This window comes from Notolabrus celidotus, chromosome 1, assembly GCF_009762535.1.
Source record: "Notolabrus celidotus isolate fNotCel1 chromosome 1, fNotCel1.pri, whole genome shotgun sequence".
NCBI lineage: Eukaryota > Metazoa > Chordata > Actinopteri > Labriformes > Labridae > Notolabrus > Notolabrus celidotus.
In genome coordinates this window covers 21,505,303-21,525,067 of record NC_048272.1, presented here as the reverse complement: position 1 = coordinate 21,525,067, position 19,765 = coordinate 21,505,303, and the positions used below count along the sequence as shown (strand labels likewise).

Below are 19,765 nucleotides of genomic sequence, written 5' to 3'. Positions count from 1 at the left end.
GTTAAATCTAAATGTCAAATGTTGCTCTGCAATCCTAAATATTTAGATAATATGCAAATTCACACTACCGCCTCGCGGAAATACCAAAATAAAAGCTTCATAAAGCGATACAGACTTAGCAATAACAACTTAACTTGTCCGTACCATAGACTGGGTCAATTCTGTCTGAGCGTTGTGAAATCTCTTTGTGGCCTCCAAAACTGCCTATCCAACATTTTTCCGGTGGGCAGTCCTGATATAACCTGTAGGAGTCAGTACTGACAGAGTATGGTTGGGATGTCTGTGTCGCTTTATGAAGGTTTTATTCTGGTACTTCCTCCAGGCAGCAGTGTGAATTTGTATAGGTTGCTGTTTTTCACTAATACGACATCCAACCTCCAAAACCAAACATTCAGAAGGCTTCAAGAAATGACGACAAAGATCCCGAGCAGATGGAAGCAAATACATGACAAGTTTTAATTTCCTCATAAAACTATGACATTTTTATGCACAGCGTCCACGTCACCAGATTCCCTCCCTTATTTCGTTCACGCGTCCTCGCTGGTGAACACTAAAATGACAGAGAGCGTTCTTTCACTTTCAGACCCGACGGCGTTAACTTTGGCAAACTCATTCGTTATAACCAGACGAACACATCCTCGCAGATCAACCCAAACAAACAGATCTGCTGACCGCTGCCTGCCCCCCCCCATCAAAGAATAATAATATTACAACAAATCATTATTAATAATAAAATTAATGGCTTGAACTTATATACATACAATCATAAGAATAAATAAAGACACTGAAATTAGAGAAGCAGCTTCGTCATTAAATCAGTGAGAGAACAAAGACGACGTCTGATGAACGTGACGGAGGAAATAAACTCAAACGTGTTCTGACGCTGGTCGCCTTTTTGAGTGGTGTCTGTTTTTTAAAGGATCAGTTCATCCAAATATTTAACATATAATTTTACCTCTCCAGTTTTTAAAATCTGGTTTAATTTGTGGAAGTGCTCAGATTTCATCTCTGAGATTTTTTCCCAGACACCAAAGTGACAAGTGAAAGAAAACTACTTTAACAACCGTGAGGATTTAAAGAAACAGTGTCCTGTTAATCTAAATTATCACCAGAACTCTAAAAATGTTCATTTTTGTGTCAATTTGGGTAAACGGTTTCAACGAGGACCGTACGAGGTGAAGAGCAGGAAACGTTAGAGGGGCCCCTTCACCAAAATCACAACACATAAAGTTCCCAGAGTGTTCTGCAAACATCTGCAGGTTCTCATTAGTCCTTCTGAGGCTTCATATATTGATAAACTCTTCATTATGTTTACTTAATATCCAGAGAGTGCTACCATCTGTCGGTTATTGTGTGTCAGGTGATAAGCGAGATCTGACTCCTGTTACTCTGTTGTAACACTTAAAGCTCCTGTAAGGGACTTTAAAAATTTGTGTTGATTGTGGCGCCCCCTGTGGACAAAGAGATTTGTCGTATTTTCAGATTTTTGTCCTGTACGTGTTTAAGAAGTGTTTTCAACAAAAATACCTTCCTGCTTTCTTTTAAAAATGTGTGTTTTGGGCGCGGATTTGGCCTGATGGCTAAACTGCACGTCCATGAAGCGGTTGGCCTCGGTTCGATTCCAGCCTGCGGCCCCTTTCACTTCCCTACTCCCCCTGTTTCCAGCACGATCCCCTGTCCTGCCCACTCTAATAAAGGTGCAAAAAATCCCCAAAATATAACAAAAAAAAAAAAGGTTGTTTTTTAGTCACATGGTCTGACACCTACCCTCCGGTGTTGTTTACAAGGTTTAAAAATCACAACATAGGAATAATTTATCTCGTAGCTGATGTTTCTGTTTGTGTTTGTGAGCCACAAAGAAGCATCAATGTTAATTTCAGTCTGTTTCACAACCAGATAAAAAATCCTCACAGGAGCTCTAAGTTTCTCTAACGGACGTTATTGACGATAAAACTGGGTAAGAAATGAACAGTGTGTAATCTGTGTCTGCATCACCAAGCTGGTAATCAAGGAAAAGGATGTGAATGAACACCAGACACCAGGTGGAGTTAAAGATGGTTCAGGGGTCTGAAACGAGACCGTCAGGATCTCCTGTTCAGTCTGAAAGAGACGCAGCCAAAGATATACTTTATGTCTACTTGCTAGATTTCAGCTTGAAGCTATGGCACGAGCACGGAACATCCAGAGACTTTAAAGCTTGATGATGCTCTCATGAAGACAACGCTCCTCTGGCGTCCTCTCTCAGAAACCTGCAGGAGAGTTCTGAAGCTGAAATGTGCAGTGGTTTCAGTTCTCCGAGGACGCTGGGAGGAGAATCACCAGACGGGGTTATAAGGCATCAGTGGGCGGGGCCAAGAAACGCCTCCGTCCAAACATTCAGTGCTGAACTCTGTCCTCCTGAGGGTTAAAAAGCCGACCCGTCGCAGATGATGTTCTGACCTCGGCCAGGGAACAGCTCCATCTGCAGTACCGAGGGTCAGCGTACACTGCAGGGGTCAAAGGTCAAAGACACTGTCACTGAACTGACTGGATTTTCACTCACTTTCAGATCATTTTACATAACTCAGCTAGCGTCTCGTACCCATGTCTCCAGGCGTCAGCCACAGGTTGAAGGAGCTGCAGTGTTTCTGACAGCGCTGAACGGGCAGGACTCGAACCGTCGGCAGACCCTCCCCACCACCAGCCAGCCGAACACTCCCACACCCTGAAACACATGAGACAACTCAGAGGCTAGAGTACAAAACATCAGCTCCAAGTCAAGACTCTGCAGCACAACAAGACAACAACTTCACGTCTGTCAATAGAGGGACATCTAAGGTGTTTTCGACTTCGAATTTACCCCGGAACTACGTGCGTTTTCTACTGGTGGACCCAGGGTCTAAATTTAGTTTAAGGGTAGATAATCTCCCGCCTAAAAATACTATTCAAAGGTCCTAGGACTTTCGGGGGGCAGGGTCCACAAGCTGAACGTGTCTGATTGGTAGATTAACCGCAGTGTTTTTTTTTCCACCCGCGGAATGTGTCTCTCACAGTTTTAAAAGTGGCCCTGTAAACTGGAGACCTTCAGCTGAACGTGTCAGTGTTTGTGGAGTTTACACAGCTGTTGAACCACCATAGGGAGTTCTGGAATGGAGACTAGTTTAGTTTTTATTAAGATTTCAAAATATCCTCATCAGATATTTAATGATTGTCTAAAGACGTTTATGAGGGATGCATCCGGCTGAAAGTCTCCAGTTAACAGGGTCGCTGTTTAAACCAAAAACACCGGCCGATCTCTGCCACAGCTTTTTTAGTTAAAAAGGATTTTAAAGCTGTGTTGAAACGTCTTTGCTACTCACGCTTATCTCCTCTCACGTGTTGATTCAGTGAATCCATCTGTGATGAAATATAGCACCATCTAAAATAGCGCCAGCTGAGTCTCTTCATGCTAACAGGCTAACTGTTGTGTTGCTCATAATGATACCTGCCTGTCCGTCCGCTTCTATGGTGGCATCTGTGATGAATGGCATTCGTCTTTGTTTTACTGCCCTTACTGGTCTGGTGGTGAAGTGAATTTACTATTTTTTCCCCATACGGTCACTGGACTGATTTGCACAATCTACCCGGGACTTCAGCCCCGGTCGAAACGCAGACAACAATGGGGGCACAGGAACCTTTTAGTCAGGGGAAAGTAGTTCTAGGGGCTAGAAGACCTGGAACTCTTGGTCAAAATGGCTCTCTAGATGTGTGCTCACCTTGCTCTGGGAGTTTGTACTGTGTGTGACCAGGCAGCGCTGCACGATGGTTCCAGCACTGTCCAGCAGGGGGCAGAGTTCAGCCTTTGGAAAGAGCCACCTCAACACCTTCTCCCTGGTCCCAGAGCTGAACCGCCTTCAAAACAAGAGCACACGACACAAGACAAGGACTTCATGGTCATTCTTGATGCCCACAGGTGTCTGACTGTTGCACACACGTTCATGTAGGAGTATAAATCTGTGTATCAAACAGAGCCGTGTACCAGAGCAGGGTGAAGTTGGCGGGTCCTTGTGGGAGGCCGTGGTTGAGGTTCTGCAGACCGTCGTCCTCCTCCAGCAGGATGGACATGGAGCCTGAATGAGCCAGGTAAAGCTCCTCAAGCTGCTGCCGCTGAACGCTGAGAGACTCCCCACCCTGCAGGGACAAGAGTCAAGAACAAGGAGGGCAGTATGAGTAAAGAGGAACCAGAACGAGACTGTTGCATGTATCAACAATAGTTCATTCTTCAAAAGGGGGCGTCAACGTCTTGTGTTGACCACTGACCTTCAGCAGGACGAGCTGCGGTCCTCGACGCAGAGCCACCGTCCCCCTGAGGCTCTCTGGGACTTCCATCACCGAGGAGATCTCTGCACAACCCGAACAGTTCACCAGGTTCTGTCTGAGGGAACCGGCACTCCACCACTCATGGAAACCTGCAACACACACACACACACACACACACACACACACACCACGTAATTTCTCATTCTTGGACGATGTCTTCTTGCGTTGTGAGTAATTCAGAGAAACGTGACACTCCAGACCTTGCAGGTTGTACTTCTTGGCGATAGGTAGGGACAGCAGGCGGACGTGGCTGAGAGGGGAAGACCAGTTGTAACAGCCCAGGTGGACCAGACCCAGCTGGGGGGCGCTCTGAGGGTAGGTGAAGGCGAGCACCACCACGAGGAGGAATCCCACCGCCACCACAAACTGCAGACAGAAACATCATCACACACACTGGAATTTACTGCTCTGACATGACGAGGCCTCTAATCATGATCCACTACTCTGCAGACCTTTATGGTGGCTCTCATGATGGGGAACTGCGGCGGCTCCCTCCTGGGCTCGTTGGTCTCCAGGACCTGCTTTATGAACCTCTCGATCTCCCTCTCCGACATGCCGTAGCGGTAGCCCGACTTTCGGAGGATGTCGATGCTCTCGAGAGTTTGTCGTAGATGCACGGCTCGCTCATCGTTGTTCCCATGACTCAGCTAGAAGTGACGGCACCTCCTCATTCACACACGTTGATCTTTGGCGTTCGTGGGCTCCAGGGGCATGGTGACACCTGGGAAATCAGATCATGGCTGAGGGTTTAGGTGCAGTGTGAATGTTTAGAGTGTGTCTTGAGGTTGCGACCTGCAGGATCCACTCAGTCCGACAGATTTGTCCTCAAGTGGAGTCACAGAATTTGTGACGCCGACAGTTAAACTATGAGATACTGAAGTTTCAGATTTTGAGTGTGTGTCCACTTATCAAAGGCATAGTTACAGCAGGAGTGTGTTGGCCCAGAGGACGTGAACTTGAGGGAAGAACAGTAACCCGCTGCACGCTACTGACCCCAAGACTGAGTATTGATCCCTGTTCTGACTCTGTGTATGAGCTGTGTCAGTCACAGGAGCATATAGATAAAACTTTACTTAGTTATAACTACGAGCTGCCTGCAACCATTACCTAAATCATTGGATTATTCAAAGAGTTTAGCTGCAAAATATTTAGATATTCAGACATTTAGATTTAGATAGGTGTTTCAGCAAAATATGAACCATTTAATGATTCTAACTTCTAAACCGTAAAGATTAGCTACCTACTATAGCAACTGGACCCCAGCAGCCCCCATGACCCAGCACACAACAAGAGGAGTCTGCAGCTTGATATTAGAAGACAGGGGAGGCAGAGCCAAGATGAGATGCCGGTCTAGGCTGTTTGCTCTACCTCCCCCTACTGAATATTTCCTTCTGTTTTGGCCCCCATTTGATATTATTCCTCCTCATCCAGATCTACTGACTAGCTTTAACTGCTTCATCTGACATTTCCTTTACATACTGTCTTTCACAACTGCTGCCCACACAGTCCCAGTCCTCTACCAAATATAGAGTTTAGGTTTTTGACTGATGGTTGGACAGAGGAAGAGGCCATTTTTCTATTTAATTTCATCACAAGCCTACTTAAGAGTAGGCTTCAAACTTTCCTTTTGGATAAAGCTTATAGTTAGAGCTGGCTTAGGCTTGGACCAGCTCTTAGTTACGCTGCTATAGGCTTAGACTGCCGGGGGAACTGACACTGTTAGTTACTGAAAACAGCCTCTGCAGACATAATGAGAGTGCGTGTTTACTGACTGTGCAAAGTTCTTGTAGATATGCTGGTGAGATATGATATACACATGAATTTGATCTAGATATTCTACTGTTACCTGTACAGTGTGCACTTCTTTTGGGAGAACTTCCTCCAGGGCTTTTTGGTGCTAATACACCATTGGTAAATTGTAGTGTATTAACAGCCTTAAAGAAAACTCCACAACATGTTAAACCTCCAGTTAGACTCCTTTAAGGGTGTTTAAAGGACTGTTTGATCCCTAATACTGGAGCTATGGAGGAACATTTAGCAGGACACTGAAGATAACAAAGCAGCAGTTCTGATAGTGACAGTTAATTAACTAAAAAATAGACTGAATATGAACACAGTGTTATTGTGTTAGTGTGATAAATAGAGGCGATAATGTCACTGACAGGCTTCTTATAACGTAAATATCACTAACGTTACAAACTCATCGCACTAACAATGAGCTGTCACGACTCAAAACTCCCTTTAATGTATTTTATATTGATCTGTGATATTTAAAAGTGCAAACACTCAGAAACAGAAACATTCACAGAGCTGCAGAGATGAACTCACAGTTGACATGTTAGCTCTGCGTGCTAATGACAGGTAAACTCACTCAGTCCACGTCACTCAGAGGAAACTACAGAAATAAAACTCCTCACCTTAAAGAGAGATCCAGCGCAGAGGATTCTGTCTCTTCATTCTCACGTTAGTATTAAAATAAGTCTTTATTTCAGGTTCACTTCCTCGCTACCTAATGCGCAGGTCTTCCGGATACTCTCCTCTTCTTCTTCGTCATGTACAGCAGAGTGTACAGAGCATGAATTTCGAAACACCGCACATCATGTGGTATGGAAGAGTATTGCATGCAGTAATGATATTATTAACGGAGAGAATGAGGAAACAAGCCTGTAAGGCATGATGTAAATGCGCACTTATTTAAGCTCTTATTTGTCCTTATTGTTTTAAGATATAAAACAGTGTAACGTCCGTACTGGTATAAGTGATTAATTCTTACAATTACGCTTATTAAATCACAGAACATTGAAACAAAATTATAAAACAGACTTGGATGTATATCTGGAATGTTTGTAACATAATTGCACACTAAAAAGATACTTGTGAAAAGAAAAAAAAGACTTGAGATGCTGTGTAAGATATTAACAAAAATAATATTGATGTTTGCAAATGATTTAAACCCTATATATAATTTACAATAGTGCAAAGACATCGTATCAAATATAAACTGTAAAATGCCATTGTTTTATTGAAAATATATGCTGGTTTTAACATTGACACATTGACACAACACTGAAAAATGTGGGTAATGCCAATTTTTTTTAAATAAAACACCTGATGGAACAAATCCCAAATAATTAAGTTAATTTGCAACAGGTTAGTAACATGACTGGATATATAAAGGGCACTCCAGACAGGCTGAGTCTCTGATAAGTGAAGATGGGGAGAGGATGACTAAGTTGGAAAATAGTTCAACAATGACAAAGCAAAATGTGACACTTCTTTTGGAAATCATGGAAGCTGCATTCCCCGCTCTAAAGAGGAGAGGGACCACCTGGCCTGTTGTCAGTCCACAGTTCAAAAGCTAGCATCCATGAGGGTATGGGGATATATAAATGCTAATGGAATGGGTAGCTTACACATCTGGGAAGGGGGAGTATATAGAGGTTCTGGAGAAACATATGCTGCCATCTAGACAATATCTTTTTCAGGAAGACCTACATATTCAAAAAGACAACGGCAAACCACATTCTGCGTGTATTACAACAGCATTGCTCTGTAGTAGAAGAGTCCAGGTGCTTAACTGGCCTGCCTGCACTGCCAACTTGTCAGCTAATGACAACATTTGGAGCATCATGGATGAAATATCAAAGGAGACCTCAAACTGTTGTGCAGCTCAGGCAAGAGTGAGACATTTGACTTACAAAACTCTGGAATCTGGTCTCCAGGGTTAAACATTTACAGAGTGTTGTAAAAAAAGAGGTGATGCAATACATTGATAAACATGCCTCTGCCCCAGCTGTTTTGCATCAAATTTAAAATGAGCATATATTTTTAATAAAACAATAAATATTTCTGTTTCAAAATTTGATATGTTGTTTGCACTATTTATAATATGCTTTAAAGGATTTGCAAACCATCAGTATGTACTTTGTTAACATTTAAACTGCGTCCAATTTTTGGGGAGTTGGGTTTGTATGTTCTTCTGGTTCATATCCATATTATATTTGTTGTTTCACAATAAAATCATAGACCCGGTTACTTGATAATCTGACAATGACACATAGTTAAGGGATAGAATCATCCAGTCTTGATTTCTTGAAAAATCATGAAGCAGATTCAGGTAGTTACACAAGGAGTTCAAGAGTGTTCAAGGGGGAAAATGCAAGTCATCATGACCCAATCATCTCACATGAATCTAAATCTGACCTGCAGAGATCCATGAATGTATTTTGCATTAAATGAGTCAGAGTGATCTAAAACAGATGCACACTGTGCATGTCTTGTCTGTGATGCATTGACCTTGCCTATGTTACATGATTTTTTAAGGTCAGTGCATCACAGACAAGAAATGTAGTGTCATGTAACATATTAAAACATGTCTTTGAGTATCCTGTTTATCATTGAAAATTATATAAAACCATCCAAGGACTTTTAACTGTAACCATAGACTGAATAAATCTGTTTTGGTCCTGAGGGCCGGAACCATAACAGGGTTAAAGCCCTTAAAGCCCAGCGTGTGTGCAGCATGTGCAGAGGAAGTCCAGTCCTGTGTTTCCGCTTCTTGTGCAACAGCGACACAGCGAGCTGCGTCAAGCTAAAGGGAGTCACCGGATATGACAAAGAAATCTCCATGAATCACAAAATAAGAGCATATATTCTAAAGCTAATTGTAATTTATGTGATTAAACCTGTATATCTTCCATTTTTTATGATTTATTCACATTTGAATTAGTCTAAAAGTACTAAATGAGTTCTACTTTTTATCTAAAGTTAAAGACCTAAACGCGTATAATTAAAAAAAATTATTTTGAAATTCACAGTCCGAAGTGTGTGTTTACTGTTCTATCTTCATATATAACGTCTGTTTTGCAGCCTGTATGTAAGTGACAGGCGGCAACATTTCTCCACAAACCGAGCTGCTCTGAAATCTTCAGTTTTCCTCTAAATTGTGATAAATTAGTATTTTTCTCTCCGTTTAAAAGTTGCATGTTAAACTGGTTCAGACCGGTTCAGGTGTTTAGATCTCAGTCAGCGTGTTGTTGTTCTTGGAGGTCATCGGGTCTCCAGGTGAATCCAGCCGAGATGCTTTCCCCGAGCAGGACCGTCTCCTCCCGGCTGCTCAGGCCGGCCTCTTGGATCCCTCTCCGGCTGGGCTCTGAGGGGAGAGCCGCCAGCTCTCTGCAGAAAGGTAACATCAGTTCCAGGGTTATTACAGAGCAGGGTAATGTGGAGCAGAGCAGAGCAGCTAGCAGTGAGCTAATCCACAAGTGACGCAGTTCAGGACGAGGATGTAAACTTCTGATCAACTTTTAATGCAGAGAGACAATTAAATATACAAATAAGAGGAAAGAGAAAATAAACTATATAACTTATCTGACAGATAATAATTAGTTTAGATTTTATATCAGTGTATTTTAATTTATAGATACAATATCCATGTAAACAATTGAGGCAAGTGATGTTCTTCTTGTATAAGAAACACAGAAAGTAGAAAAGTGAATGAAATGAAAGAAAACAACCAAAGAACTATAGTAATGACTGTAATAAGTAAAAAAAATAGAACCAAAAATAATAGTCTAAATACAATAAAATACATATGTGAAAAAAAGCAAATAAGTACAAAGGGTGAAAAAAACAATGATTATAACTGTTACCCATTTAAAATAAGTTGAAATAAAATAAATAGAGCGAAAAAATAGTTGAAATACAATGAAATTAATAGGTTAATATTAAAAAGATGTATAAGTACAAAAGGTAAACCAAATACTATTTGTCAATGATTTAAAATAATAAAATAAATAAACAAATAGTAGCAAAAACAAAAGTGGAAATACAATACAATAATATGTATAAAAGGTACACTAACAATAATGATAACTGTTAATAATTTAAAAAATATTGAAATAAAAAATACAAGCAAAAAATAGCATGGAAAAAAAAATAAAATGAATAGGTTAATATTGGAAAGATAGATAAGTACAAAAGGTAAAATAATCAGTAATAATAATAATACAAAATATAAATAATACATACCGAAAGTAAAAAGACTTAACACCACATGTGATCCAACAGAACAAAGAAACATGTTCTTCCCTGAATTTAAATGTCGTGCTACAGGAGTGAATTAAAGCCTCAAAGGATCAAGATAAAAAAAATAGTCTAGAAGAAAAACTCAAAAATCTATAACCAGGTGTATTGAGATGGATATCAGGCCGTTTTGAACACTTTATGGTTACAAACCTTTAACATTCATTTATTTTTGTATATTTATCATCTAAGTTGAATAAATTCTTATTTGAGCTTGTGATATTGCATAATACTGTATTACAAATAATAAAGGGTGGATATTTAATGTATTTTGGACTGATAGACGAGAAAACAAGAAGTTTTACTCAGGAAAGAGAATACATAGAGATATACATAGTATATATGTGTTTCTAAGTTGCTGGTTGTTATTTATGGTTCATAATTACTTTATGTTATTTGTTTTTTTTGCACCTGTGGTCTTTTGGTGAACTTAGTTGACATCCTGTTGCATCAGCCAAAAAAAGTCTTAAATTAAACACGACAGACTGTCACTGAAGGCAGCTTGTTAAACACACATTCTTGTACTGTGAGCTCGGTCTCATTTTAGACTTTTATTGTCAATATGATTCATAATCTGAGGAGTCATATAGTTATCTTAAAGTCAAGTCACCTCTAAAAACAAAAGAGTTCACTCAAAGTACTACTGAGTAGTCAATGCGGACAGATTCAGCTCCAGCTCAGCTGTAATCAGTTATACTTAATAATAATAAAGTACAACAGCTATAACATTTGTAACATTCAAAGTAAAAGAGTCAGAAACAAAGTTATAAACAGGAAGAAGGGGGAGAACCAGACAAGAACAGAGTCCAGGAAACAGCTCGTGAACTTATGAACCTGTGACTCAACAAAATACTGACTTTCCTCTCTCAAATACCTGACCATGACTCGGCGTCTCTCCGAATAATAAGAAGGCTGTTTCACTGTCTCTCTTCTGTTTTTATTTATTTGTTTGTTGTTTGTTGTTTTGTGCTGCAGAGATGATAAAGAAGCATGAACTGGAGAAAGAGGAGCCCCGCCCACTGTACATGGACTTCCAGGCCACCACGCCCATGGTAACATTCCTGTCATCGTGTAAATTTTTGGCAATAAGAAAGAAAATCAGAGGGATAAATGTTTGCAACAGAGAAACTAAGTTTAAAAGACAAAGTTCAACAATTTTACAATGAAGAAGATACAAGAACTAAAACACAAAGACAACACTAAGAACAGTTAAAACATTGAACGCATGTGCATTTAGTAGTAAGTGTTTGTGTGTAGGATCCCCGGGTGCTGGACGCCATGTTACCCTACCAGGTGAATTATTACGGTAACCCTCACTCCAGGACGCACGCCTACGGCTGGGAGAGTGAGACCGCCATGGAGACGGCCAGGAAGGTAGAGCGACCTTAAGACACTTCAACTTATTTTATATCAGACTTAAGATCTGAGCCTGAGTTACAGTGAAAGTTGTAACCAAACTAATGATTATCAATAATGTAAACACTTAGAGATGTGTTAAGTTCTTCGTCATCATTTCATACTGTCTGATTTTAAGAGAGCGGGACTCTGACTGTATGCTCTCTCTCTCTCTCTCTCCGAGCAGCAGGTGGCTGATCTAATTGGAGCAGATCCCAGAGAGATCATCTTCACCAGCGGAGCCACCGAGTCCAACAACATGGCCATCAAGGTCTCACTCACTCTCCTCCTCCTCCTCCTCCCTCCTCCTCCTCCTCCATCCTCAATCATCACTTCTTTAATCACTTCTCCTCATTTCAGACTGCTTTTACTACAAAACAAGATTGAAATAGACGCATAAACCCCTCAAAGAAAGTTTGGAAACGTTACTTTGGTCTGTTATTTCGCTCCCTTTTAATAATACCAATTGGTGTATTACACATCGTTGAAAAGCCTGATTACTCACCTTTCAACGAGGTAAAGCCTTGTAAGGATCATGCATTCGTGGAATGAGCAACACAACAAATGTGTGGGTAGAACCCAAAAAACATGCTCAAAGTGTTCTCCTGTTTTTAGCTCAAGAGCTGCCAGGTGTGTGTCAGTCACAGGTCTATACTGGCACCTGATTTCTCCAGAATCTGGGACCTAACCACAGAGCCAGGATCATCACAAACTACCTCCAGGATTTGGGAGTGGTCTGCCGCGAGTCCAGACCTCATCCCCATTTAACACTTGTGGGATCAGTTTTTTGGCGTGCTGTACGTGCTCGAGTGCCCAACATAACCTCAGCAGCTCCTGGTTGAGGGATTGGATGCTATCCCACAGCAATGTGTGACCAGTGGGAGAAGACAATCATCCTGTCCACCAAGCAACTCAAACAAGAGTGAACACCAACAGGAGAATACTGCAGAGGATTTCTGCACATTTTTTGAGGGCGCTACCTACGCAATTGTTTAGTTGTGTTGCTCATTCCACAGAAGCATGATCCTTAGCAGTTGTCCCTTGTTGTAAAGGAGAGATATCAGGCTTTCCAATAATGTTTAATACAACACTATTGGTTTTATTAAAGGGGAGAAATTTCTGACTGAAGTAACGTTTCCAACTTTTTTGAGGAGTTTATATAAAATGTTTACTCAACGTTTTGAGATACAGACGAACGCAAAGAACTGAAGCAGCATGACGACTAAAAGCAAAGAAACTTACACAAAAAGGTGCTCAAGTGGGATAAAACATGCAAGGGCTAGTCACAAATGTACCTGTAGATATTTTTAATGTCTCAAAGCAGGAAGGGAATATTTTGTTTGCTTTCAACTTTGATTTTCTCTGAGAGAACTAAGAGAACAGATCAAGAACGGAGCAATCACACACATTAGAGAGAATATTTGGTTCTAGGATCACTTCAATTCAATTCAAAATATTTAAGATATATTTTGGGCATTTTTGCCTTTAATCGACAGGACAGCTGAAGAGAGACAGGAAATGTGGGGAGTGGAGAGCGGGGGAGGACATGCAGTAAATGGTCGAGGTTGGAATCAAACCTGCTACTTCTGCAACCAAGGCTTTAGCCTCTGTATGTGGGACACGTGCTTAGACCCCTAGGCCAACGAGGCCCCTCAAAATACTTTATTTATCCCTGGGGGGAAATTAAAAGGCCAGAGAGTAGTGGTATAAAACCAAAAGTTAGGTCAATAACTGCACAGCGGCAATATATACACCTCACATTCACACATACATCCATACATAGATTAAAATTAAATATAAGAAGTGTGGGGAATGTGCCATGGTTGTGGTTGGATAACGAATAAATGAAACATATTTATCAACAGAGAGTACAAGTAGAGTAATACTGGGTGGTATATGGGTCAAATGAACAGTGCATAAAGAATTTGAGTACAGTGGGAAAAGAGATATTTTAACCAAGTGGCAACCTCCAGTCTAAAAATATGAGTCCAATGCGGAGGTGTTAAAAGCTGCAGTTCATCGAGGATCCGCTTGAGGCTGGCTCCAGAAATACCTGAAGTCACATACACATGAATGGGAAAAAGCCGATTTTTACAGCAGAAATAAACATGTTTACAGCCTGGTACAAAAGATGAGTGTAGTCTGTACAGCTCATTTCTCGATGTCCTCTCACTGTATGAAGGTGAATTTTTTTCTTACGCAGCAATTTCAAAGATATTGAGATTACAAGTCTTCCAAGAGAGGCACAGCTGACAGGCGGGAAAGCTGCAGCTGTTGGCTAGGAGGCTCAAACTCCGCCTCTTTCGTCACACTGGCTCGACAGAAGCAATATGGCTGCCGTCCGCCGATTGGTCCTCAAAACAGCTCTTCAGAAACAGATGGGTGACGTCACTGATACTGCGTCAAAACTGGAACTTCAACCTTAAAAACCTGACATGATGATTAACCCCTGCCAAAGTAACCCACGATTGCATCTATATTGAGATATTAAGAAGTTCTATCACAACATTTTGCTCTTTAAAACAAAGGTCAACAATCTTGAGAAAATATTACGACAATCAGATCAAAGTGAGATTAATTTGGAAGGAAAAAACAAGGCTTAGTTTAACCTGTCTCTCCCTCTCCCCCCTGCAGGGCGTAGCCAGGTTCTACCAGACCAAGAAGCGTCACGTGATCACCACACAGACGGAACATAAGTGTGTTCTGGACTCGTGTCGAGTTCTGGAGTCCGAAGGATTCGACATTACCTACCTGCCGGTCCAGACGAACGGACTAGTGGACCTGGAGGTACAAAACCTGGATGCTGAAACACATAAAAAAAAATAAGACTGAAGCAGGAATCATTGTTGGTATTAAAAACTGTTTGTTTTTCCAGCTATTGGAGCTCATCATCCGTCCTGACACGTCTCTGCTGTCTGTGATGGCGGTCACAACGAGAATCGGAGTCTTACAGCCATCAAGGAGATCGGTAATGATGTCACCTCATACTTATGATCTATACTCCTCCTTTGAGCCACATTCAGATATCAATATTCAAATGTCTCTGTTTAATGAGTCTTCTGATGAAAACATGTTTTAAAGGAGCTTTACTCTTCCTCTCCACAGGTAAGATTTGTCGCTCTAAAGGAGTCTTCCTCCACACTGATGCCGCTCAGGCTGTCGGAAAAGTTCCAATCAACGTCACCGATTGGAAGGTCGACCTGATGTCCATCAGTGGCCACAAGGTATACGGACCCAAAGGTAAGCCATGCATACACTCTCTTAACTTGAATGAACTAAAAGTTATCTGAAGACAACAGAGCAGATCTAGACCGTACTCTATGTTTTATTATTAACAAAGACCCACATCAAGACAGGATAAGATCCAGTACCATCTTACAGACAGGACTCAGTATGATCTCATCTTAATCCACCATGAGCAGAAGCACTTTGCAGCATTTAGCAAGTACAGTGGCAAGGACAAACTTCCTTTAACAGGCAGAAACCTCCAGCAGGACCAGACTCATGTTAGACACACATCTGCTGAGACCGTGTTGGAGAGAGGGTTGGAGGGAGATGAAGAGAGAGAGAGAGGAGAGAGAGGAGAGAGAGAGAGAGATGATAGGGTGAGACGGATAGTAGTAGTTGAGTCTGGAACGTCTACTGCGCGACTAAGAAGAACCTACGAGACAAGGGAGCTCAGGGACTCCAGAAAGGTCTAAGGTTGGTTCTGAGTTTCGTTCTGTGTGTCAGGTGTGGGGTGCCCTGTATGTGCGTCGCCGACCTCGTGTGCGTTTGGAGCCTCTGCAGAACGGCGGCGGGCAGGAGAGGGGGCTGCGATCCGGCACTGTTCCCACCCCACTGGCTGTCGGGCTGGGAGCCGCCTGCAGCATCGCTCAGCAAGAGCTGGAGGTAAACAAACACAAAAAACATCCCGAGACTTCAAGAATATAGAAGAGTGTACATTTAAAAATGTGAAATGTTAAATAAGAGACTCAACAGAGGGTTATTTCTGTGTGTGTGCAGTACGATCATCACAGAGTGTCCATGCTGGCTAACCGTCTAGTTCAGAAGATCATGTCAGAGATTCCTGATGTCATCATGAACGGATGTTCAGAACAGCGCTACCCTGGTACACACACACACACACACACACACACACACACACACACACACACACACACACACACACACACATTCTGTTTATGAACAAAAACACTGACAACAGGAAGAGGTGTGTTGATGATGTGACTGTGGGTCCTCTCAGGTTGTGTTAACCTGTCGGTCGCTCTACGTGGAGGGAGAGGTCTGCTGATGGCTCTGAAGGATGTCGCTCTGTCATCTGGGAGGTCAGACCATACTCTTATTTCTTACATATTGATTTAAACATTATTAAAGTCAGGAAAAAAATGCACATTTGAACTAATGAGTTAATATTTGAGTGTTTTCTTGCAGTGCCTGTACGTCAGCGTCTTGGAGCCATCATACGTCCTCAGAGCGATCGGAGCAGATGAAGAACTGGCTCACTCTTCAATCAGGTAAAACTTCCACAGCACATGAACCTGATAATCATTTTGATAACAGTGTAATCAAAGCAAACTGTAATCACATTCTACATGTTAAAACTCCTGAGTGTTTTCAGCCGGTTATGAAGCATATTGTGACCCACAACAGCAAACGAGACCCTCAGTTATAAGACTGAGTATTTCTCTGTGGTTGTTTTTAACACTGAAGCTGCTGCTGTGAGTAAGTGTCCGACAGCACGCTGCAGAAACGGCTACAGAAAAGATTATAGATGAGTGATACGTTTGACGGGTAATACAAACACAGATGAGACCATGTATGAGGCAAGTTCATCAAAGTGATGAGGCTTATTTATTTACAGGGGTCGCAAAAATAGACAAACCAGGAGTCACTCACAGGAGCTTTATCGAAGGAGTCGAAGCAGGATTATAATCATGTTTATGTTTTTAAAACTTGCTAAAGTATGCTCCAGTTTGATTTAAGTTGAAACACGTACATTAATGTAATCCTGTGTTTGTTTGTTTGTCAGGTTTGGTATTGGCAGATTCACCACAGAAGAAGAAGTGGACTTACACAGCAGAGAAATGCATCCATCAGGTCCGCAGACTCAGAGAGATGAGGTGAGTTCTTACTGTGTGGGGTTTTGCCCAATGATTGAATAGTACCCCAAATGTGAGCTCCACTCTCATTCTCAGCGGGGGGGCGGCGGTGAAACGAATATTAAGGAACAACCAGAGAAGAAGAAGGGGCTGCACAATGTAATTTTTAAATTTAGCTGCATTTCGAAACTCCTCCAAAGTTACATTTAAGCACTCTAAGGTATATTTTGTGTAATTATACCAAAAAGAACTGTGAAATACACAGGAACATTTCTCACCTGAGACATCCAGCTGTAATTAATTAGTTGAGACTCTTCAGAAACATATTATTACACAAACCTCCCCACATGCTCAACCTTTCCTTCTTCTCTGTCTCCGTCTCTCTCTCTTTTAGGTCCTCTGTGGGAGATGGTCCAGGACGGCATCGACCTGAAGAGCATCAAGTGGACGCAGCACTAGACTCCTCCCACCTCCCATTTGCTTCTGGCTGGCAGTGACAACGACGACCTTAACCACGACGATGAAATTCCCAGTGAATTCTGGGAAACGGACCATCTTTTCCTTCCTGTTCTCAACACGCACAAACTTCCTGTCGGACTTGAAGTCTGTTTGTAGATGTCGCTGTGTTGTCTCTGAAGAAGCTCCCCCGCGTTGCTTCTCAGGAGATGTTGCTCAGAGAGTCGACCGTAAACCACATGGCGGCCTCGGCTTTGTTTGTATTTGTTCTGTTGCACATCAGTCGGCGGCTCCTGGTCGATAGATTGCTTCTGAGAGGTTGTCGGAGGCTCGGTCCTGTATCACAAAGTCAGGTCTTTATGTGATGGTCTCTTCGAGCTGGTGTGCACTCATCAACCAGAGTTTATTTTATTACAGACATCATCAGATCACTGAGTTCTGGATGTGACGTGAGCACAACAATAATACAATAAAATGAATCATTGGATTAATATTTAAGTACATATTTAAGGGTGTGTAGGTGTGGGACTTTAAAAGCTTCTGGACCCCCCTCAGGGGCTACCCTAAATATCGAGGGTTTCTCATCAGCTCCCAGTGATGATGATAAGTTACTCAGCAGTGAGAGAGACTTTTGGTTTGAGCTTTATATTTAGAGGGTTTCATTGGTTGGGAACATTGACTGTATATTAATATGGACAACACACCTCCACCTCCTCCGTTTGTAAAGAAAGTGAAGCCAAAATTTCCCTCCGATGGGCGCTAACATACAGACACTCACAGTTATAGAAGGTTAAATGACTGATGTTTGTGTTCGTTACGTTTTCTCTCCACCTTCATCCTCTACTTTGCTAATCGGCTGCATTTATCAACAGATCTGTCAATCTTGACGTCATGTGACTTGATTTTAGCATCAAATAACTAAGTAATAACAAACTTCTCAGAAGAATGAACAATTTCACATAAATCAGCACAAAAACAACTAACTGCTGTGACAGAAAGCACGTTTGTTAAAATCTTATTTGACGTGCTTTGTCATTTTCTAGTTTGACCCAAGTTCCATCTGTAATAAAGGAGGAGGTGGGCTTTAAGACCTGTCTCAAAGCCTGATCCGAAAAGGCAACTGGACTTGGTAGAAGTTGCCTTTGCGGATCAAGCTTTGAATTACCAAGACATGGATGACTCAGAGCCATCACAGACTTTATGACCTATATCATCGTCAGCCACCAGGGGGAGCTCTAACAGTTCTGGCTTCTTTTTAGTGGAGCTGTAGTGTCGTCCATATTGTAACGCAGTCTGTGGTTAAGATTGGGATTATTGTGTTGGTTTATTTTTCTGCGTTTGGGTCCATTCCTGAAGGTGTCAGTTAATGGGTTTTAAAGATGGCGGATGCTGTTGCTAAAGTGGCTCAATCATTGATCGGTCACAGCGCTCTGCATCCCCAAGGTGTCTGGTTTGCCCTGAACTAGCGTCACATAAATCCTTTGAAACAGCTTCATCTGGTCCCAGTTGTCATTTTATAGTTTTGCTTTGTACGTTTGTCCCTCATCTGATCCTCTGAAGGCAATTTACGACACAAGAGAGTCAGGGTTTAACTTTAAAACAGCTGCTTAAACTGCAAACCTTTCTTTGTGATACAGGCTCTTATGAAACGACCACGATTTACAGGGATGTGGAAACTAATGTAGAGACTAGGCAGTGATTTTTGGACAGCACACCTCGGTTCTTTGAGTCAGACTCTCTCACCTGCTGAGTCATAGATCTTCTCCTGCTCTGTTCACAGGTGATCCTCAGCCTTCTCCGTCTAACACTCGCTGTGTTTCCTCCCACATCAGTGTTCAATAATCTGTAGCATACATGTCAGTGAAAATCCAGATGATCACCATATTAACCTGCGTTTTATCACTTCATTGACCTCGGGAACACTCTACAAGACTGCTGTCGCCTGGATTTAACTGCCCTCTTTAATTAAAGATGGTGGCTGGAGAAATACACCTCATGTCTGAAAGTCCAACATTAAAATCTGAAAACTTTGGGTCATTTATTTTGGAGGATGAGGAAGTCTTGTATTCTGTTCCTGGGTTTAGTCAGCTGAGCCGCAATCTGTTCTATTTATTAAACTCCTGCATCTACTGTCTACTGTTACTTATCTCATATTATAACCCAATAAAGTGCTGCTTCATGGTTATGCAATAAAGATTTGTTATATGGTTTTTATGTCTTATTGGGATAATTACGCCTCATTGCTGAATATTAAAAGCCACAGTGTTTATAGCTGTAGCTGATTTACAGAGTCAGTAAAGAACATAAATATGAAGGCGCTTCATCCAGTTGGCCTTAAAGGAAAGATGCGCTAATGTAAATTAACATCTGAACACTGCAGCCATGTGCGA

The 19,765-nt window shown here is 41.8% G+C and overlaps 2 protein-coding genes across 2 annotated transcripts; one reads left to right on the top strand and one right to left on the bottom strand.

The window, feature by feature from the left end:
- Positions 1-428: 428 nt before the first annotated feature.
- Positions 429-6,951, bottom strand: c1h6orf89 (chromosome 1 C6orf89 homolog). Its single transcript, XM_034689333.1, is given in 11 exon segments — positions 429-2,466; positions 2,469-2,486; positions 2,582-2,677; positions 2,680-2,704; positions 3,735-3,870; positions 3,998-4,149; positions 4,279-4,427; positions 4,539-4,704; positions 4,791-4,936; positions 4,939-5,059; positions 6,756-6,951. Coding segments are annotated over 10 exon segments (990 nt in total). The 5' UTR covers positions 4,979-5,059; positions 6,756-6,951; the 3' UTR covers positions 429-2,404.
- A 2,235-nt stretch (positions 6,952-9,186) lies between these two features.
- nfs1 (NFS1 cysteine desulfurase) lies at positions 9,187-19,585 on the top strand. Its single transcript, XM_034681051.1, is given in 16 exon segments — positions 9,187-9,523; positions 11,398-11,474; positions 11,680-11,796; positions 12,005-12,088; positions 14,452-14,604; positions 14,693-14,771; positions 14,774-14,785; positions 14,923-15,061; positions 15,555-15,708; positions 15,823-15,928; positions 16,064-16,145; positions 16,252-16,265; positions 16,268-16,334; positions 16,850-16,889; positions 16,891-16,939; positions 17,314-19,585. Coding segments are annotated over 16 exon segments (1,440 nt in total). The 5' UTR covers positions 9,187-9,321; the 3' UTR covers positions 17,379-19,585.
- The last annotated feature ends 180 nt before the right edge of the window (positions 19,586-19,765 follow it).